Source organism: Lolium rigidum, chromosome 4 (genome assembly GCF_022539505.1).
Source record: "Lolium rigidum isolate FL_2022 chromosome 4, APGP_CSIRO_Lrig_0.1, whole genome shotgun sequence".
Classification (NCBI taxonomy): Eukaryota; Viridiplantae; Streptophyta; class Magnoliopsida; order Poales; family Poaceae; genus Lolium; species Lolium rigidum.
This window is the reverse complement of record NC_061511.1, coordinates 79,330,511-79,353,049: the sequence shown is the minus strand read 5'-3', so window position 1 is coordinate 79,353,049 and position 22,539 is coordinate 79,330,511. Positions and strand designations below refer to the sequence as shown.

The 22,539-nt window shown below is 44.0% G+C and overlaps 3 protein-coding genes across 3 annotated transcripts; 1 reads left to right on the top strand and 2 right to left on the bottom strand.

The window, feature by feature from the left end:
• Positions 1-1,655: 1,655 nt before the first annotated feature.
• Positions 1,656-4,657, top strand: LOC124648989 (hexokinase-7-like). Its single transcript, XM_047188674.1, has 8 exons — positions 1,656-1,849; positions 2,640-2,790; positions 2,884-3,063; positions 3,208-3,282; positions 3,397-3,552; positions 3,654-3,752; positions 3,849-3,979; positions 4,095-4,657. Exons 1-8 carry the CDS (start codon positions 1,662-1,664, stop codon positions 4,504-4,506), a joined length of 1,392 nt encoding a protein of 463 aa, XP_047044630.1. The 5' UTR covers positions 1,656-1,661; the 3' UTR covers positions 4,507-4,657.
• Positions 4,658-6,458: 1,801 nt separating this feature from the next.
• Positions 6,459-9,255, bottom strand: LOC124708080 (proteasome subunit beta type-7-B-like). The gene is made up of 8 exons (XM_047239768.1): positions 9,130-9,255; positions 8,722-8,863; positions 7,997-8,138; positions 7,731-7,897; positions 7,546-7,650; positions 7,298-7,396; positions 6,834-6,924; positions 6,459-6,750 (listed from the first exon to the last, which is right to left on the bottom strand). The coding sequence occupies exons 2-8, from the start codon at positions 8,860-8,862 to the stop codon at positions 6,656-6,658; spliced, it is 840 nt and encodes a 279-aa protein (XP_047095724.1). The 5' UTR covers position 8,863; positions 9,130-9,255; the 3' UTR covers positions 6,459-6,655.
• A 2,435-nt stretch (positions 9,256-11,690) lies between these two features.
• LOC124647285 (desmethyl-deoxy-podophyllotoxin synthase-like) lies at positions 11,691-13,301 on the bottom strand. Its single transcript, XM_047187249.1, has 2 exons — positions 12,405-13,301; positions 11,691-12,317 (listed from the first exon to the last, which is right to left on the bottom strand). Exons 1-2 carry the CDS (start codon positions 13,299-13,301, stop codon positions 11,691-11,693), a joined length of 1,524 nt encoding a protein of 507 aa, XP_047043205.1.
• Positions 13,302-22,539: the final 9,238 nt, after the last annotated feature.

The following is a 22,539-nucleotide window of genomic DNA, read 5'->3' as shown; positions in this document are numbered from 1 at the left end:
TCTCTTTCTTCATTTAATGGCATGCCATGTCACCAAAATGTCTTGGAATGTGTGATGTTACCACCTAAGTTACTCCCACTATGAGCAGTCTTACACTCTACTACGACGGAGGGAGGATTAAAAATCTGACCATTGGTTTGTATCTCAATTACTCCCGTTTTGTTGTTACCGATGATGGAATCATGAAGCATAATTATTTTCTATTGGCTACCTACATAATTAAAGGACCCATCTCTTGGGGTTCAGTTTGACTTTTCTGCAAAGATTCTCTACTCCTGACTCGTCTTGTTCTTGATTCACATCATAAACAATAAAAATCTTGGAGATATAAACTGATATTTAATTGAGCATCAAACAATAGTACTCCGTATTTCCAACATAAGTGCGTAGAGTCAGACCAATTACTTGAATCAAGGTGTATTCCTCTCTACTCCCTCCAAGTGTATTTTTAGGTTTTATCTTAGGTCAGACTATTTTAATTGTGACTAACTTTATAGAAAAATTGTAGCATTATGTATAACATTAAATTAGTATATTACAAACTACATTTCAAGATAGATCTAATGACAACAATATAACGTTACCCTGTAAATGTTGTTACTTTTTCTTATATAGTTGATTAAAGTTAGAAAGTTTGACTTAAAACAAAGGTTGGAAGAACACTTATATCCCGGGATATATAGGAGGTAACTAGCTCTTTAGACTTTACAGTAGCTTACATTATTTTGTACCCCTCTAGCTCCAATTAGTCGACGCGGAGACATCATCAGTTGTGCATAGTGCAAGCAATACGCTGCCGCAAGTAATCCGGGTTACCAGATCTTGCTGGTTTGTTAGTACTCCCATGCTTAGCAATTTGGTGCTGGGAGTATCTTGAGACGTGCTTAGCAAATCCCATATCTTCGGTGTTCCCATATCTTGCATGCTTAGGAACAAATATGGTTAATAACTGATAACTGCAGACAGATATGGGGTTTTCTTGGGTAAGGAGGTAAAGCTCCGGTCGTCTTTTATCTCTTGTTGGATTATAAATATAATCTCTTTCCTTTCTAACTTGTTGGATTTTGGATAATTCTGTAGATTTGATTTTTCGCTATCCAAAAATGAAAAGACATGTTTTGCCACTACTTTATTTTGGATACGTCCTTTGACAAGTATTTACAGTACATTACTAATTTCTGTCACGTCGAGTGAAAAAAACTCAAGCGCGGGTCAAAGTCATACGCTCCTCGTGAAGGCTGAAAACAGCGGCAGCACTCTTGGCGACGGCCGGTGGTCGTCGTCCATACTCCGCAGCCTCCTGGAAAGAAACCAATAGGAGGATAAGCTCGAGCCGGAGCAGGAGCCCTGTTTGAAGCCGACGCAGCCTCAACCCACATCCATATCCGACCCGACCCCCGCCTTTTATCGGTCGTTTTCTCCACCGGATCCGGCAGCGCTATAAATTCCAACCAGCTTCCTCGTCCCTCCTCCCAGGATTGATTTGTGATTGCCTCGTCTTCACGAACAAGAAGAAAAAAGGAAACCTTTCCGAGCGAAACAGAGAGAGAGATCCCGAGGTCAACACCCCAAGATCCCAGAGTTCGTCAGCGGCTTTCTTTTCGTGTTCCTGGGTGGAGGCTTGGAGCGGAATCGCGCATTTTCGATTTTTCGTCGGGATCATGGTGGCGGCGGTCGAGGCGGCGGCGGAGCAGGTGATAGCGCAGCTCCGGGAGGACTGCGCGACGCCGGCGGCGCGGCTGGATGGCGTGGCCGCGGCGATGGAGGAGGAGATGAGGGCGGGGCTGCGCGAGGAGGGCGGCAGCAAGATCAAGATGATCGTCTCCTACGTCGACAACCTCCCCAACGGGTAAATCCTCCAGCTCTCCTGATTCCGTTCCCGTATTTCTTTCCGGTTAATTTCTTGGGAGAACGTATCTTGCTTCAAATTTTTTGAACAAACATCTTGCTTCAATTTCTTGGGGGATTTTGTTATTAGTAGCAGAAATAAGTCAATGAGTGATGTTTTTTTTGCCTACTAGAGTTTATTTATCTGGAGGTGTAGGATTCATAGTTCCCTTCATTCAGGTTAGTTTAAAAACAACAACTTGGTTGGTGGCGAAGCTGGATTTGACGAATCAATTCTTGTGCGGTGCATGTGACGCACAGGTTTTGTCCACTTGTATCGCCGTACACGTTGTTTGTCCTCGTCAGCCCCCGTGTCTAGCTGCATGTGTCCGTGCCACTTGTGCGGCTGCACGTGTTTCTGCCCTCAATCGTGCTCCATCGCTAACTTGGTTTCTAGAACTTCCGGCCTGAATATGAACTTCCATGCTTGTTTTCAGACAGAAAACTTCCATGTTTGTTGGAATTTTCAACTTGGTAATATGAACACTTCCAGGCTCAGTAATTTGAATATTGTGAACTACTAGACACATCTTTGGCTCCTAAAGGCTCAGTAATCAGAACATTGCTAGCTACTGAACACTTCTTAGGCTCCTATTGCAATTGTGGTGGCTTCTGAGAATAACTAGTTACTTATTCGATGTTCTTATGTGAATAGAACTAGTAATTTATTCGTAGTGAAGTTATTTTAAAGTTAATCCTCAAGTTTGGATTCGCATAATCCGTGGACTTACATTCTGTGCTACTGAATCTAGGAGTGAAGAGGGCTTGTTCTACGCGCTGGACCTCGGAGGGACGAACTTCCGCGTCCTGCGCGTGCAACTCGCAGGCAAGGACAAGCGCGTCGTCAAGCGCGATTCCAGGGAGGTCTCTATTCCTCCTCATCTCATGTCAGGCAGCGCCGCGGTGAGTAGTGTTTGCACTCGCATCACCATGTTCGGTAGTAGTTTGCATATGATCTGATCATCTCATCGACGCTGTTTGCATCTGTCTCTCCAGGAGCTTTTTGGCTTCATTGCCTCGGCGGTAGCCAAGTACGTTGCCGATGAAGGGGTTAACAAAGCATTGGGCGGGAAGCAGAGGGAGCTGGGGTTCACCTTCTCTTTCCCCGTCAGGCAGACATCAATCACATCTGGCACACTCATCAAGTGGACCAAGGCGTTTGCGGTAGATGACGCGGTAAGCACTCCCTGTTGATATAAATATTACTAATATTATGTGGCTAAATGTAAAGGAAAACTCCATCTGTCAACCAGTAGTTTCTTGTCAGCGCGGTACTGTTTGCTTGAAAAATCATTTGAGTTTGTCTCTGATTTTTGGCAGGTTGGTGAAGATGTAGTAGCCGAATTGCAGATGGCCATGGAGAAGGAAGGTGTCGACATGCGCGTCGCTGCATTGGTTAGTTCTCTTCTCTTCTGAACAAATCTAATTAGTATCTGCACGGTTCTCAAGCAAAAAAAAAATGAATATTTTGCGGGTAGCACGGTCTGACATTACCTATTCATGGTTCAGATCAATGATACTGTCGGGACATTGGCTGCGGGCAGCTACAACAATGAAGATGCTGTAATCGGCGTGATATTAGGTACCGGCTCAAATGCCGCATATGTGGAAAAGGCAAGCGACATACCGAAGTTAGAAGGAGAGTTACCAAAATCAGGAAAAATGGTAAGACTTTTCACTTCCAAATAACTACTACTTAGTTTGCAGTGCACGAGAACATTTATCTGCTTTCTGCAATCTTCCTCACTGTACTTTCTTCATTCCAGGTTATAAATACGGAATGGGGTAACTTCTCTTCGTCCTGCCTTCCGGTTACAGAATATGATCAAGCATTAGATGAGGAGAGCCTAAACCCCAGCGAGCAGGCAAGTTTCTCCAGAAGACATGCATGATTCTCACTCATATTAAAACTTTAGTTGCACCGTGTTAAACTAACAAGTAACGATGACTTTTGTTCTCAGATCTTCGAGAAGTTAATTTCTGGATTGTATCTAGGCGAAATCGTGAGGAGGGTGCTTCTTAAGATCGCTACACAGTGTTCGATATTTGGCGATGTCAGCCGCACCAAGCTCACAACTCACTTCAATCTGAGGTACATTGCTAGCTAGCAAATGTGTAATCGATAACGTTGGGCTGTTTCAATTTGACATACAACTCCGATGCGATGTGTCCTGATCGAATATCCTCTCTCTGTCTGTGACATTCAGGACTCCTGACATATCTGCAATGCACCACGATGAAACACCTGATCTGAGGATTGTGGCTGAAAAACTGTCTGGACATCTGAAGATTGCAAACACGACCTTGGAGACACGGAAGATGGTGGTCGAGATATGCGACATTGTGACCCGCCGGTCTGCCCGGCTGGCTGCAGCAGGGATTGTGGGGATCATGAGGAAGATCGGGAGGGCCACCCCAGGCAACAATAGCAGGACAGTCATCGCAATCGATGGTGGGCTGTTTGAGCATTATGCCAAGTTCAGGCAGTGCCTGGAGAGCACTCTAGCCGAGCTGCTGGGGGAGGAGGTGTCGAAGTCTGTGTCTGTCAAGCTCACGAAAGACGGGTCGGGGCTCGGAGCTGCCCTCATCGCGGCCGCTCACTCCCAGTACGCCAAGTGATCAGATTTTAGCTTCTGTTGGTGGCACTTGCTGTTGATGTTGTTTAAGTGTAGTGTACATTGCAAACAAGCCTGATAGTTCTGTATGAAACGAATGTATCAGGGCTCTGTACCACACGAACGATCAATGAAAATGGGCTTTATATTTGTTATCGCGGCCTCCAGTTTCTATGTTCGAAATGAATTATTATTGGTACTTCCTCCGTCCTAGAGTGTAAGGCATATTCCCAAAAACTATTTGTCCCATAACCTCCACCTCTAAGGCATAATTTTATTTAATGAGGGAGAGAAAGGGATTTCATGCACCAATGAGGGAGAGAAAGAGAATGCATGCACCAATAAGGAAGAGAAAGGGTTGCATGCACCAGTGAGAGAGAGAAAATTAGACCAATCAGCTAGTACCTTGGGCCAAGATATTAAAAAATTATGACTTACAAACTAGGACGGAGGGAGTATTATGTATAGAAACGAAACTCAATTTTTTTTTCCTTACTTCTGATAGAAGGACATTATTTTTTCCTTGTTTCCTGAACAATCCGAAGTAAAGCCGTAAAGAAAGACAGTGAACTTCAGAATTTTAAGGCTGTGTTATATGAGATGGTGTACCCTATCATGTTTCATGTCCCTAATAAATTTTACCTTTGCAAGAGTAAAACAAATGATGAATAGTTCATTGCCGCTCCAAAACATGCATTCATCTTGTCTTTTCTTGCTCGCTCAATTTGGTGTGTTTCTTTGAGAACAGGAATTTGTTTCATCATTTGGATGTGTTGCGCCGCCAAGGCAAAGGGGGAATTTGATGTTTGCTTGAAATTAGAGGATTCACTGTTTTGAGTTTTCATCATGGAGCTATTAGTGGGGCTGCTTGATGTCTCATTCTTGAAGTATGTGTAGTTTGATGTGATGGTGTCTTTTTGTTCCAAAGAACTCGCAATCAAGGTCCATGTACAACAATACCTGATTTGCTAAAATGTGACGGAAAAGACGTCCACAATGCGTGTGTTCTATTCTGTTCCTGTTCGATCGTCTACTCGCAGAGATTATGGCCAGGCCATTGGAGGGCTACTCATTTGTATTACAGCAGATGCTTCATTAGTTCCAATGCGAAACAGCTCCTGGCCGCTGCTTATCAACGAGCAGACAAAAGGAGCAGGAAGTACCACCACTGATCGCCAACATGGACATTTGTTACTGCAATGGAAGTTTGCCAAAAGAGGCAAGAGCAAATAACTGATGAAAGACCGCGCGCACTCCAAGATCTGATCATCTCTTGACCCACCGCTTCCTTCATGTTCTTCAGGCTTCGCAACCACCGGGAGAGGGTGGGGGTGGTGCCGGCAGCGAGGTGGAGGCGACGAGCTGGTTTGGGCAACGCGAGTGGAGTGGGGAAATCTTTGTGAGACCCAGCCCACGCGCTTTTTCACTTCATCCGACACTCCTCGGGGTGTTGGGTTCGGCCTACGATCGCCAAATGAAAAAACGTTCAATCCAGCGAAAATTGGGGTCCTGGGGACGTGGCTGGGGGACTTTCTTCCATCCACGTGGCTGAATGGAGATGCTCTTAGCTCCGCCCCATGGAGGCACATCTTCATCCAGAACCTTGCTCAAGACTAAAGAGGAACTCAGTGAACCAGGTTTGTGTCGTCCTTGCAACCTTTGTTGGTCGGTGAACCAGGGCAGGGAGGGGCAAATATTTTTTATGTGAAATTAATATGCTCCAACAGCACATAGCTCCTGACATTCCATGTCATAACCTATGACTAGCTAATTCCGACCCTACTGAGCATCGACTGTCAATTAGACAAGGTCAGAGATTTAGCAAACATAGTAACGATCAGCAATTTCCCAGGACATCGTTTGACTGCTGAAATATGACTCTACATTCATATGTGAAACGATAAGCACAGACATCTACAGCACATATTGATAAAGCACCGGGCATGGCACAAACACTGGCATCATAAACTAATAAATCATCACATCTGAATCAAGCATCCGTGAACATAGAGACATCTTTAACATGAAGGTCTCCACTAAGTTCAGGGAGTACAACAAAATACACCCATTTTTAGTTCTAGCATCTCTGCTGAGAAAAACAGAAATGCATAAATTCAAAATATGACTGCTTATCCGAATGTAAGCACATAAGATTATAAACCTTCTTCCATGACATCACCCTCAGCAACTACAGGCCCACCCTCAGCAACTACAGGCCCTATCTGTCTGACCCTTGTGGACAGTACATCTGCAAACAACAGATGGGATTACTAACTTGGTATCACTCGAGCATCGCTATATATATAATCCATAACATCACAAGACACTTACCAGTATGCCCCGTGGCGAAGCTGAAACCCTTCGAGCTAACATAGGTCCTTGGATTTGGTTCCTCGTGGTTTCTCAAGTACTCTGTTCCACCCTGGTGTTGTTAACAAGAAACTTGGTTAGTAAAAGGGAATAAAAACAACCTAATGCATTATACTACTTAATATCACAGAAAGAAAATCAGGCCTTATTTCTTAAGGTGATCGCTTAGATAATCACATGCAACTGTGTATCACCTGCTTAATGTTACACAAGTTGGCATCTTAAAATTTGCCCCCACACTGTGAATGGCAGCACAAACTGGCATGGATAATTAGGTTGAGCATTTGATATATGAGTAGTACAAGTCAGCCATGTGCAACGAAGAATACAGATGCTTGGTAGTTAAAATGCCAATTAACATTTCATCAAGTGTTTGGTAACCCTTTAAGCAGAGTTTGTCATCTAAGGAAACAGAACTAACATACCTGGGTTATTACACAAACATCCACATTGCTGCCACTACCCAAGTCATTGAAGATACCAGCACTGATAGCTTCAGCTACAAGTTGTATTCCCTCCTCCCTCTAGAGAATAAAATGAAATCCATTAGAACAGCATTGTTAATTTGATGGGAAAATAAAAACAAGCACTTCCATCTGCAAATGCTACTTAAGGCACCTGGCATGAAAATACACGATAGCCAAGTTCATGAACTATTGCATTTTTAACTTACAGTGAGGCCTTCTTTGTACTTCGATTCAAACACAGACATTGCGGCAAGGGATCCAGAACCCATCGTGGCAAAAGGAAGAGTATCTGTGGATCCATGCGGATAAACCTGGGGATGCAGAAGTTAATAAATTAACAGGAATTTATCTTCCAGAAGATGATCTCAAACAAGCATGCTTAGTTACTCACTGTGTGTAGATGTGGTCCAGTTACATCTACTCCACCAAGAACCAGGGCAGCACTGACATGACCTTGGTAGTTAAACAGGTGTGTCTTCAGTAGTGTAAGAGCGGTCACAACTCTTGACTCGCGACTAGTAGCATAACGGTGAAGTTGTAGCTGGGAGCTGACCATATCTGGAGTAGAAAGCGCACATGATGTTTGTGTTATAGATGCAGAAACATATACAAACGAGGATTAATTTGGTTTCTTTCAGTCAATCAACCTATAGTTACCTGTCACAGCCTCCGTGTCAGCTGCAGTTCCAGCACCACAGCAGTATATGTTTGGTGCCATAAAGTGAATTTTCTCACAGTTCTTATCAGCAACTATAGGACCCTCAGTTGCCCTTGTGTCTGCCCCAAGAACAACGCCATCCTAGAGATGAAACATAGTTCATTAACACTTTATTATCAGGTACTCTTAATGAGAACCAACAAAAGGATGCCGGTTTGAAACACTAAAGCACATGCTTCCATCTATTATCAGTTGGTAAACCCTATTGCACAACCTTCATCTATTATCAGTTGTTAAGAACTACTCTAAGGGACAAAACAGGGATTGGCACATTAACAGCAATACTAGTACTATATTATTATCAACAGACATACTCCATTATTCCAAAACTCAGACGCATACTTGCCGTCCACAGATTGCTAGATGCAGGTGTGTGCTACAACATTAGGTTAAAAAAATGAAACCAAACTGAAACAAAACACATGTTTTCTAAATGTAGGTATGTGCCGCAACCAAATATTAACAGGTAACAAAACTGTACTCCTCCCAGAGAGTAGATTGCGAAGTGTATGCCCACAAGTAAATTTGCACACCATCACCGGTAGCCAATACATGGCATAACCAGTACATCAAATTCGCAGACCTCAACCACGTTTCAGCGTTCACAGAACACATGCTAGGAGTACTGCCGTAGTAATAACATGAAAAAAGAGCAGGTCCTGACCTTAAACACGAGTCCGACGATGGTAGTCCCGGTCTTGAGGAAGCCGGGCATCTTGAGTCCGCTCTTCTCGAGCATGGCGTTCCTGCGGCACAGGTCGAAGCTGAAGCCGCCCTTGGCGGGGACTTCCATCGATCCGGCCATCCTGCAAACAGAAAACGGATCAAGATCGCGCCAACAAGTTCCACCGCGAATCGCCGCACCCCTATCCACACTGCCCCGACCTCGGTTTCCTCACTGGTGTGCGGTCGTCCCTGATCTAGAGAGCGACGGACCGAAACGAAACAACTCGCGGCGGAAACCCTAGAAACCCTTCCCGGCGGAGATCTGTATTGGACGAGTACCGGGACGAGAAATCGCGCAGAGCAATGGGGGATCAGGCGGCGGCGGGATTCGAGGACGGGGCCGTACCTGATGTCGGATCGTGGGCGAGTCGGAGACGAGGATGGGGAGGAGAGCTCTAGCTTCGTGTTCCTGTGCTTCTTTTTCTCGGAATTGTTTTCGGCGAGTTGGATTGGGGGAGAAGAAAGGAACGGACGGCGGCGCCAAATATCGTGCTGGGCTCTCTAGATGCACAAGACTCCGTTGAGCAGTCTGATTGGGCGAGCTCAGCACGTACCGCGCGCGGTACAGGCCGGCCCAGTTCGGGTGTTGGCCGTTCTTTTTTTTTTGAATCATTTTTTCTTTTCCGTTTTTTATTTATTTTTCTTTTTTTCTTTTCTGTTTTTTCTTATAGGATTTTAAAAAACTAAAATTCAAATAAATGATAAAAACAAAAAAAATTAATTACAAAATTGTTCAGATCTAAAAAATTGTTCAAATTTGAAAATTGTTTAAATAAAAAATGTTCGAATATGAACTTTGGTCGGTTCAAAAAATGTTCATCTTTAAAAAAAATTCAAATTGATTTTTTTGGAATTATTCAGATTTTTAAAATCCGTTCAAAACTGTTCAAATTTAAAAATTGTTCAATTTAAAAAAAAAATCAGATTGTAAAACTTTTCAAATTTTGAAAATAATATAATTTTCCAATGTTCAAAATATAAAAAATTTCATTTTTTAAACTGCTCATTTTTTAAACTATTCATTTTAAAAACTGTTCAAATTTTAAACCTATTCAAATCTAAAATATTCATATTTTCAAAAATCTCGTAAAAAACTAAAAAACTGTTAGATTTTGAAAAAAAAATTAGTAAAATAAAACAAACAGGAAAAAGCAGAAAAATAGCAAACACTCGTCAAATTTTATTTTTTGAGTAATTCATTTAAAAAATTAAAATAGCAAACAATTTTTGAAAATTTAACCTCACAAATCTGACTGCCATGATACCATCAAAACCTTGAACCACTTTGGCGAATAATACTTTGTAGACAATCTTTGACATCCGTTAATTCCTCTAAATATTCATCTCAAACGGTCATAAGTACATCATTTTGGCATGGACTCATGACATGGGTAGAATATATGACCCTACAAAAATCTACTCATTTGGACAAACTTACATCAAAAAGTCTTCATTTAGGTGGTAGTTCATCGATGATGACTTATGTTCATCCACCCCCTCGCCGTTGACTCTCTGAACTACCATTATGGTCATTTTACGCAAATGACTTCAATTTTTTTTTCTTGGGAGTTGGCACTGGTGGAGCCTCATGGAGGCCAAACTGGTCCTGGCCCCCCTTCCAAAACTAAAAATTTCTTTTCACTAGGCATAGTAACCATCCTGGCCAAGCCCAGGAATAGATAATTCTTCGTTCCAGCCCAATAGCTAACCTGCAACACATATGATTCGTTTCCTCATTCATTCGATCATTCGACGGGAGCATCATAACGCCTCGCCTCGCCTCTACCTGATTCCTCCTTCTGCATCCACTGCGCCAAAGTCGACGTCAAGTTCTGTCACAGGAATGCAGGCCACCGTAGCACGGCTCTTGTGCCGGACGAGCACGCGCGCGAGAGAGAGCAAGACAAACGGGCTCATTTAGAAAAAAAGATCTGTTCGACTTGGTTTGTCTATCATCTCACCTGTTTTTGATCAAAATAAATATTGCTGAGAGTTGGCTGAAACACTAATTACGAAGCAATTGTAACTGCTTGTGGCGACAGACGATTTCTTAGTAACTAGAAGGATTTTTTTCCCGCTATTCCGTGTTAATATGAAAAATGGCCCTCCCTTACATACGTTGACCAGATCATGCCTGATTTACTCTAGTGCTCCCAAGTTAACATTAAGTCAGAGAGAATTATTTAGAACATGTTCATAGTTTGGTGTGGTTCTGAAGTGTTTTGCTTTGAATGGAAATAATTGTAGTAATGCATCCATGTTTCAGATCAGAAAGATGCTTGAGATCGCCATATAAGATTTGACTGATTTGTAGCAATGTCAACATTTTCAATATGCAACTTGACATCCAAGACAGATGTGGTAGTTCATTATGCTAGTAGGCTAACTTGCCACAAGTTGGTGTGCCCGTTTTTCCATTGCATGTCCTTATCAGTACAGGCTTCTGCCCATCAAGCAGCAGCTCGAGGCAAAAGCCTGAAGTATGTTTCTCTCTCGCTGCCGATAGTAGAATTTTTCTTCTATGAACTAGTTTTTCCAACCATATTATAAGGCGAGTTTGGCAGGTTATTTTAAGCTAGTCCGCCAAAATGTTTTGTACACTCTTACTTACTGGTAGCAGAGTTTCTTACTACAAATAAGGTGGGCTAGAAACGTCAAATCAGGCTAGCACCACTAAAAGCTTCCTGCTCCACTAGATAATGGGTAGATTACAGTTGGACGCCACATAATAACACATCTTCCATGTCACCAGGCTGACGGTGCAAACAACACCTAACATGCATGCAAACATGTAAATTTAACAAGATTTACTTCAACAAAGTGACATTTGTGTTGGTTAATTATATGCTTTGGCAAACATATAAACATACATTTATGTTGCCTTTGAGAACGCGTATAAACATACATTTATGTTGCCTTTGAGAACGCGTATGGAATAGCTCTTAGCTGCAGGTCGGACATTTTACCCATGGTGAGCCCAAACTTCTCAGTCATGTCCATTGAGTTTGGGGTTGTTCCATCAGGAAGTACCCAGTCGAAGTGATAGAGAAGATTTGCCAATGTAACCTCCATAGTTGACATACCAAATAAGATTCCAGGGCATTGCCGTCGACCGGCACCGAAAGGGGTGTACTCAAAGTTTGCGCCTTTGTAGTCGAGTTGGCTGTTCTCAAACCTGTCCGGGTTAAAAACTTCTGGGTTGTCCCAATACTTAGGATCTCGTGAGATCGCAAATGTATTGACGATAATTTTGGTGCCTTTAGGAATGACATAACCCATGATCTCACAGTCCTCTCTGGCCTCTCGAGGACCATGTAGAGGGGTGATAGTATGCAACCTAAGGATCTCCTTGATGACCAATCTCATGTAGTGAAGTTGTCCAATGTCATTGTTAGTGATGATATCTCGGTTCGGACCTAGCACTTGTCGAACCTCAAGCTGTGCTTTGGCCATAATTTCAGGGTTTTTCAAGAGTTCGGCCATAGCCCACTCCATAGCAGATGCTGACGTCCCGCTACCCGCGCCAAATATGTCCTGAAAAAAGAATTAATTTTTGAGTGAAAAAACAAGAGAAACTACTTCCTTCAAAAAAAAGGGAGAAACTGAGGGTGGTAAACTTACAGAGATGACAACGCCTATAATCTCTGCAGTAAGAGGGATGGGCAAGGAGCCCTCCTCCTGCAGGTTGAGCAACACGTCCAGCAGGTCCTGGTCGCCGGCGGCGGCTGCACGGTCGTGGGCGCGCAACGCCCTCCGTGCGGTGATGATCTCACCAATGATGTGCTGGATGCGGCCGAAGCTCCAGGTGAGCTGGCGCACGCCGGTGGTGAACCGCCGGAGCAGTCTAGACGACGGGAACAGGTCGACAAGGAGGAAGCCTCCCGCGAGCTCGATGGCCCTGGAGAACTCTCGGAGGTACTCGGCCTGCTGCGCCTGCTCGCACGTGCCGCCAAACACCGCCCGCGCGATGAGATCGTTCATGAACGCGTACATCGTCTCGCTAAAGTTGACGACGCCGCCACCGGAGCCGGCGAAGGACCGTACTAGGCGGGCCACCTCGTGGGCCCAGACGGACTCCATGCGCCTGACCTGCCTGGCGCTGAAGAGCTCGACGACGCAGATCTTGCGCATCTGGCGCCAGTGGTCGCCGTAGGGGGTGAAGATGACGCCCTTGCGGCCGCGCGAGACGATGTCGAGCGTGGTGCTGCGCGGGCGGGTGGCGAAGGCGAGGTCGTTGGTCCGCATGACCGCCTCCGCGCCCTCGGCGCTGGAGACCACCACGGCGGGGACCTCGCCCAGCATGAGGAACATGAGCGGGCCGTGCCGGCGGGAGAGGTCCATGAGCCTCCGGTGCGGGAAAGTGCCCATGATGCGGTGGAGGCTGCCGACGATCGGGAGGCTCCGTGGACCGGGAGGCAGCTGCTTGCTTTTCAGTCGGGTAGTGGCTACGATTATGGGCGCAATGAACCAGAGGACAAGCGCCGAGGCTAGGGCAAAACACACGCTTATCGTCTCCATGGAAATGGAAGGCTGCTTCTCAAGCAATATGTTGGATACTTTGCCATCGCAAGTACTTATATGGCAAGATTTTGCGGAAGGCGCCGCGTTAATTGCATGGTGTGGAAGCATATACTACGATTAGCCGCCATGAAAACACCACAGCTTGATGTAGATGCCTCTAATTCCGACCCAAAGTATTTGCTGCCATGACAACGTAGTGATGAGTTGACTTGGCTGAACATGCAAATAATTAACGACCCCAAGTGGCAGGCCCTGCCGCCACGGCGGCACGCTGACGGGAATGGTCGCATTGGTGTCGGCGGTCGTAGGTAATCTCGTCACGTTCCTCTCAAAATTCAAGGTCATTAACAAGAGAGAGTCAGAGGCAATGAGGTACATATGCATGCCAATTAAGGATCTCGTTGACATTACGCATATAATCACCATGGCAAAGGCGTCTGGTTCATCTCATTTACGCATATGGTATTCTGCAAGTTGTTTCACCCATAAAGCTGACCTTAAACCCAGCAAACAGACAAGGCATCACGTTAGGGTGATCCCTATTCTCCGCTCAATGTGGGAGCAAGCGGGCGCTCCGCTCAGACAGAGCGGGATAGAGCTGAGCCGGCCCATGAGCAAGGGCAGCGTTTTTCTTCTTCTGTTTTCTCTGTTTGTTTCGGTTTTTCTCTGGTTTTGCTGGTTTCTTTCCTCTCGTTTCTGGTTTTGGCAAATGGTTTTTTCTGAACTTTTTAAATTTTGGATTTTTTTTTAATTTGAACATTTTTAAAATTTGATTGTTTTTTGGAATTTAAACAACTTTCAGTTTGAACATTTTTTATTTTGAAGATTTTTTGAGTTTGAAATTTTTCAGGTTTGATCTTTTTTGAAATTTGAAAAAAATTATTCTGAACATTTTTTTAATTTGGAACTTTTCATATTTGATTTTTAAAAATTTGTTCAATTTTGAAAATTGTTTGTTTTTGAAAAGCGTTCGATTTTGATTTTCTTTGGTTAGAATTTATATAGATTTTGATTTTTGTTCGGTTTTGAATTTGTATAGATTTTGAAAACTAAAGCAAATGTGCAATTTAAACTGTCACAAACGAAACATAAAGAGAAAAGAGCGACAGAATAAATGTGCCTGGCCTAGCTTAGTTCCTTTAAGTGGAGCTCCGCTCGCTCCCGTTAAAGCGGTGAATAGGCCCTCCCTCACATCAGTGTGCCGCCATGAGGGGTCGCGGCAGGGCCCAACCTCTCTGTTTCCCGTCCCGGCCTAGCCTAGATTTGTTTTGTTGTGACCTATATTTATACGAAGGCGCACGGTCTATATATACCTCTTGTAAGTCAATGGCTAGGGTTAATCGCTTCGTTGATAACCTACGGTGTTTGTGAACACTTCCGTATAATGAAATTTAGCTGGCTGGCGCCCGTTGGTTCCTCTTTTTGTTGGAGAGATTTTTCACGTTAAAATCTTGTGTCTCATGTGTGGTTTGCTTTGTTCATTCTTTAATTTGTCTATCACATTTATAACAATATTCGCGGTCTTGTCGACAAGCTCGCTTAGGACTGGGAATGTCGCCTCAGTTGCGCAAATGAATTGACAAAAATCCCATCTCTCGGTGCAATTAACAAAAGTACCCTCATGATAGGTCAGACAAGTGCCATGTGGAACTTGCCTCCACCGGACTATGTCTTCAAGTCGGGAAGAACGGTAATCCGGGCAAGGCTGGGACGAGAAACGAAGAGGGGGGGGGGGGGCTGCCGCCACCCCTCACGACGCCACGCTGACGGAAATGGTCACATTAATGTTTGCGGTAGTAAGTAACCTCATCACGTCCCTCTCAAAATTCAAAGGATAGTTAGCGCGGGTCATTAACAAGAGGGAGTCAGCGGCTCTACCACATCAATTAGGTACATGCATGCCGATTATGGATCATTGACATTACGTGTCTAATCACCAAGTCAAAGGCGTTTGGTTTATCTCACTTATGCCCGTGGTACTAGTTTTGCAAGTTGTGGTAGCCACGATGCTGACCCTGAACCTGGCAAACAGACGTGCCGCCACCACCATTCCAGCGTACCGCCGTGAGGGTTGACGGCAGGGCACACCCCCTCTGTTTCTCGTCCCAGCCTCACCCGAGATTCCTGTTCTCGTCGATGTTAAGACATAGCCTGTGGCGGTAGGGCCTACCACCTTGGACGGTGGCGGCAACCTCCACGTGGCATTTGTTGGGCTTGCCACCATGCTACTTCTGTCAATTGCACCAAGAGGATGAGGTTGTCCTTTGTGTTAGCTCACACGTGCAGGTGGTTTGGTTTGCCAAAAATTCACAACAACTCACACCCTATGCGGAAAAAGCGGACAACAGCTAGAACATAGCACAATAACGTACAGAGCGAGCAACTATCAGGTATCAGCAGATTAAACTGCAAAAGCGAGCCACCGTTCTGACTTTGGTTTTTTTTTTAATAGAGCTTTCCTATGTAGACGTCACACAACAACTTCGTGTGTAAATTGGGAAACTACAATTTGCAACTAGTTGCGGGAATATTCGCGTTCAAATTGAAAAACTGCAATCTGCAACTAGTTGTGAAATATTCACTAGCGAATGAATTCTAGTTTGACAAAAGTAACATGTCCTTGCTGCTAGCAGCCGGATATGATGACGACCCATCTAGCAGTATTTCTTGAAAAGCGGAACATATTAGCTGACTGTTCGAACCAAGGTTGGAGTTGACTAAATAATTTAGAAACACTTTTCCATGATAACAAGTTGCCCTTTCATATTTACTGTCATCTGGGTTAGAATGGACCTATTCTTCCAAAATGCTAGTACCATGCATTAGATGATGAGACCCTTTTATTCTATTTTATGCACGCATACTTGTTAGCACACTCATATGTGTCCATAAATAAGTCATTTCATATGTGAAGCACCCCATAGGACAGTTCCCCAAGCAAATTCGTGTAAGAGATGTACGTAGGTACAGTACGCAAACTAAGATGTGTATAGTACAACATGGTACCGGCTGATGGGCGCTCCCAACTGATGCCGCAAAGACGGTCGGCAAACTACCAGCCCAACAGCTGGGACTACGACTCGATTTGCTCCCTGCGGCCTGAGGAGGACCAAAGTAGCCAGGACGATAAGGTACATGCATGCATATGGGCTCATTCGTTGCTGCAAATTCGAATAACTGGTCTTGCTATTATGATGTTAGTTATATTTGAGAAACGATGTATATAGTGAGATGTGTCTTTTGTAAATTGAATAGGAGCCTAGCAAGCATGAGAGTTTGAAGAACAGAGTCAGGCAGCTGTTTCTGGACAAGGAAGAGAAGTTGCCCACTAGGCTCCGAATCATGGATCAGTTGCAAAGCTTCGGTGTAGCATACCATTTTGAGGAGGAGATCAAAACAACCCTCGTGTCCATGCATGTAGAACATGCATATCATCATCTCAAGAATGACCTTTCTTCAACAGCATTGCTATTTAGACTGCTCCGAGGAAATGGACTTCATGCATCTACAGGTGAAAAAAATCAGTAATTTCATCATCATGGTATCGTCAATTAATTTATTTTCTCTCTATTAAATTGATGCACTCGCAAAGTTGTTTGAAAAATATAACTGTTGAAAAAGGCTAGCTTTATATTTTAACACACCTCTACCATGTATAATTGAAGGCCAAAATATAGTACGTTTGCCACGGTTTGAATTTGAGATCTCCTAGCTTTGATACCATATTAAATTGACTAACTAGCCAAGTTTTCTAAAAGTTTAAACTGTTGAAAATGGCTTGAATTTTAACACACCTCTACCATGCATATCTTTCTCTTTTTTCAGATATGTTCGATGCATTCATAGGCGGCGACAAGAGGGGTGGTTTCGGAGGTATCAACCCAGAAGACATCGACGGAATTATTGAGCTGTATCAGGCTTCCTACCTAGCCTTCCCAGATGAGACGATGCTCGACAGAGCTAGAGCATTCTCCATCGAAACCCTCACACAGATGATGTCGCTCATGGTGCCTAAACAAAGGGAAATAGTTGAAGGGGTCTTGTTAGACCTTCCCTTGCACTGGGGAGCCCCGAGGCTGCATGCAATACGGTCCCTGAAACGGGGCCGCAAAACCAACAGCAACGACGATAACAACTGCAGCATCGACCCGTCCATTCTAGAGCTAGCAACAGTCGACTTTAACCTCGTCCAATCTGTTCATCGAGCAGAACTTGTCAAGATAACGATGTATGTAGATGATCTTGAAGAGGGAGTCATCTCATGGATGTTTGACTGGTGTATATGAAATGCGTTACTACTGAATTTTGCAGGTGGTGGAAGGAGACCGCGCTCAGCGAGCAGCTGCCGTCCGGCAGGGACCGGCTGGTGGAGTGCTTCTTCGGAGCAGTGTGCATCGCTCCGGATCCTCGCCTCGCCGCGTGCCGCGAGGTGCTCGCCAAGATCGGCTCCCTCCTGGTCCACCTAGACGACGTGTACGACGTCTACGGGACGCTCGATGAGCTCACGGCTTTCACCGACGCCATCGGTAGGTGGGACAATGCTTCCATGGCAGAGGATGCAACCCTCCCGGAGTCCATGAAGGCGATGTACGCAGCCATCTGGACGACGTCAACCGGTGCGGCTGATCGCGTGATGAAGGATCAGGGCTACAATGTGCTCCCACTCTACAGGAAGGCGGTAAGCACCCTGCAAAACTGACGAAATCGTGTGTAGTAACATACTAGAGGAACTCTAATTTTTAAGAGGATGTAGCAGTGGCATGAGCTGTGCAAGGCTTTCCTGGTTGAGGCCGAGTGGAAATACCAGAGCTACTGGCCAAGGTCCGATGAGTACCTTGACAACGGATGGATCACGTCGACCGGGCCTCTCCTGCTGCTCCACGCTTTTCCCACGCTCAACCTCAACCTCAACGACGCGCAGCAGCAGATAAATGCATGTCTCGGCGATGACCAGAACATCGGTGGGGATGGAAGCATCGACTATCCCAGGCTAGTTGAGTTATCTTCCACCATCTTTCGGCTCTGCAACGACTGCGCAACACACAAGGTCAGTCAATTATTTTTTGTTGAACTGAAGAAATCTTGTTGAATTAGTCGGCTCATACATTCCTGCATTTCCGTGAGGGGGCTGGTAACTCTTGTAACCAGTTTTGCCGTCAATTGACAGGTTATCACAACGAAGGTTCTGATGCATACCATCCAAGGCATATCAAAACTAATTAAGTTCGCATGCACCCATTACAGGCCGATTCAGAGCAAGGAGATGATGAGCCATCATCCATCGCTTGCTACATGAGAGACATAGGTGCGAGCGAGGAAGATGCCCGTGGTGCTGTGCAGAATACCATTGCTGAGAACTGGAAGGAGCTTAACAACGAGGCCTGTACTGGAGGCTGGAACTTATCTTCCCCCTACGGCATGGCCAACATTTGTATCAACCTCGCCAGGATCTTTCACGATATCTACCATAATGGGGACAGCATCACATCACCAACTGATAGCAAGAAACAGTTGGTGAAAGACTTAGTCTTCATTCCCATAGTTATATGTGACACCGAACCCCAGCATGAACGGTGATGTTTAACACTTAAGTGAGTGTAAACAACCAGATGATACTAAAGCATACAGTGATGGAATGCAACCATGCATACCTATTTGTTAGTGCTTTGACTGTGATTCAACATTCACTTAATTTAATTTTTTTGATAATGGGTGCTTTATTACTTATAGAGAAGCAATTACACCCGATCTCTGCATAGCTAAGATGCACACAACCGTTTAAAAAGTCTCAAAAGTCTGAAGTGCTAAAAAAGGCGAATTACATATCAGACATGAGCAAATGTAAAACGTCTAAGGTGAAAGCAGAGGTCCAATCCGTAGATTATGCTGCATCGGGAAAAAGTATCCATCGCCGTGTCCTCCAACCGTGTACATCTATTATATACTAAAAGCAAAATAAGGGTGTTTTTCGAGGCATTAGGTTGATCCACATCATTAGAAATATAATAGTACTTGGATCTAAAATCTACGGATATGATTTAATAAAAAGTACCGTAACATAAGTCTCTTATGAACATAAACTGTACCATAACATGTTGTCACGTATCTTTTTATTTTGGGAAAATCCGAACTATTTATACAGTACAGAATCAAACTTCTGATCCGGTGTTAGCATATAAGTACCTCACGTATCTGGCATGGTCTGGGGAAAGGTCCGTGCAGAATCCAACTTCCCATAAGGTGTTAGCATATCTACTACATATATCTCTCCATGAAACACGTTCTTTAATCTCGATCCCTTTCCCTAAATCAGTTTTAAAGAAGAAAACATTTACCAACGCCTCAAGTAGATAAGCGCGTGTTCTAGAAAAATTGTATCGATTGTTATTTTTAGAAGACTCTGACTGATTGATACGCGTAGATGCACACGTCCGTTGGGAACTCCAAGTGGAAGGTATGATGCGTATAGAAGCAAGTTTCCCTCAGTATGAAACTAAGGTTTAATCGAACCAGTAGGAGCCAAGAAGCACGTTGAAGGTTGATGGTCGCGAAATGTGATGCGGCGCAACACCAGGGATTCCGGCGCCAACGCGGAACCTGCACAACACAACCAAAGTACTTTGCCCCAACGAAACGGTGAGGTTGTCAATCTCACCGGCTTGCTGTAACAAAGGATTAAACGTATCGAGTGGAAGATGTTTGCAAAGAAAACAGTAAACACAATTGCAGTAGATTGTATGCTATGTAAAGAATAGGACCGGGGTCCACAGTTCACTAGAGGTGTCTCTCCCATAAGATAAAAGCATGTTGGGTGAACAAATTACAGTCGGGCAATTGACAAATAGAGAAGGGCATAACAATGCATATACATGATATGATAAATATAGTGAGATTTAATTGGGCATTACGACAAAGTACATAGACCGCCATCCAACTGCATCTATGCCTAAAAAGTCCACCTTGAGGTTATCATCCGAACCCCATTCAGTATTAAGTTGCTAAGCAACAGACAATTGCATTAAGTATGGTGCGTAATGTAATCGACAACTACATCCTTAGACATAGAATCAATGTTTTATCCCTAGTGGCAACAGCACATCACAACCTTAGAACTTTCCGTCACCTGTCCCGTGTGTCAATGAAGGCATGAACCCACTATCGAGCATAAATACTCCCTCTTGGAGTTAAGAGTAAAAACTTGGCCAGAGCCTCTACTAATAACGGAGAGCATGCAAGATCATAAACAACACATAAACAATAGATTGATAATCACCATAATCATAGTACTCTCTATCCATCGGATCCCGACAAACACAACATATAGTATTACATATAGATGATCTTGATCATGTTAGGCAGCTCATAAGATCCGACAATGAAGCACAACAAGGAGAAGACGACCATCTAGCTACTGCTATGGACCCATGGTCCAGGGGTGAACTACTCACTCATCACTCCGGAGGCGATCATGGCGATGAAGAGTCCTCCGGGAGATGAATCCCCTCTCCGGCAGGGTGCCGGAGGCGATCTCCTGAATCCCCCGAGATGGGATTCGCGGCGGCGGCGTCTCTGGAAGGTTTTCCGTATCGTGGCTCTCGGTACTGGGGGTTTCGCGACGGAGGCTATTTGTAGGCGGAAGGGCAGGTCAAGAGGCGGCACGAGGGACCCAGGGGGCTGGGCCGCGCCGCCCTGTCACCTGGCCACCTCGTGGCCCCACTTCGACTCCCCTTCGGTCTTCTGGAAGCTCCATGCAAAAATAGGACCCTGGGCGGTGATTTCATCCAATTCCGAGAATATTTCCTTACTAGGATTTCTGAAACCAAAAACAGCGAAAACAAAGAATCGGCTCTTCGGCATCTTGTTAATAGGTTAGTTCCGAGAAAATGCGTAAATACGACATATAATGTGCATAAAACATGTAGGTATCATCAATAAAGTAGCATGGAACATAAGAAATTATCGATACGTTGGAGACGTATCAGCATCCCTAAGCTTAGTTACTGCTCGTCCCGGCGAGGTAAAACGATAACAAAGATAATTTACGAAGTGACATGCCATCATAATCTTGATCATACTATTTGTAAACATATGTAATGAATGCAGCGATCAAAACAATGGTAATGACATGAGTAAACAAGCTGAATCATAAAGCAAAGACTTTTCATGAATAGTACTTCAAGACAAGCATCAATAAGTCTTGTATAAGAGTTAACTCATAAAGCAATAAATCAAAGTAAAGGTGTTGAAGCAACACAAAGGAAGATTAAGTTTCAGCGGTTGCTTTCAACTTATAACATGCATATCTCATGGATATTGTCAACATAAAGTAATATAACAAGTGCAATATGCAAGTATGTAGGAATCAATGCACAGTACACACAAGTGTTTGCTTCTTAAGGTGGAGAGAGATAGGTAAACTGACTCAACAATAAAAGTAAAAGAATGGTCCTTCAAAGAGGAAAGCATCGATTGCTTGTATTTGTGCTAGAGCTTTTATTTTGAAAACATGAAACAATTTTGTCAACGGTAGTAATAAAGCATATGAGTTATGTAAATTATATCTTACAAGTTGCAAGCCTCATGCATAGTGTACTAATAGTGCCCGCACCTCGTCCTACTTAGCTTGGACTACCGGATCTTCGCATGCCATGTTTCAACCAAGTGTCACAAAGGGGTACCTCCATGCCGCTTTGTACAAAGGTCTAAGGAGAATGCTCGCATTTTGGATTTCTCGCTTTTGATTATTCTCAACTTAGACATCCATACTGGGACAACATGGACAACAGATAATGGACTCCTCTTAAATGCATAAGCATGTAGCAATGATTATTATTCTCATATGAGATTGAGGATATATGTCCAAAACTTCAACCATGATTCATGGCTTTAGTTAGCGGCCCAATGTTCTTCTCTAACAATTTTGCATGCTCCAACCACTAAAATGATAGATCCTTCAGACAAGACGGACATGCATAGCAACTCACATGATATTCAACAATAGTTGATGGCGTTCCCCGAAGCATGGTTATCGCACAACAAGCAACTTAATAAAATATAAAGTGCATAAGTACATATTCAATACTACGATAGTTTTTAAGGCTATTTTGTCCCATGAGCTATATATTGCAAAGGTGAATGATGGAATTTTAAAGGTAGCACTCAAGCAATTTACTTTGGAATGGCGGAGAAATACCATGTAGTAGGTAGGTATGGTGGACACAAATGGCATACACTA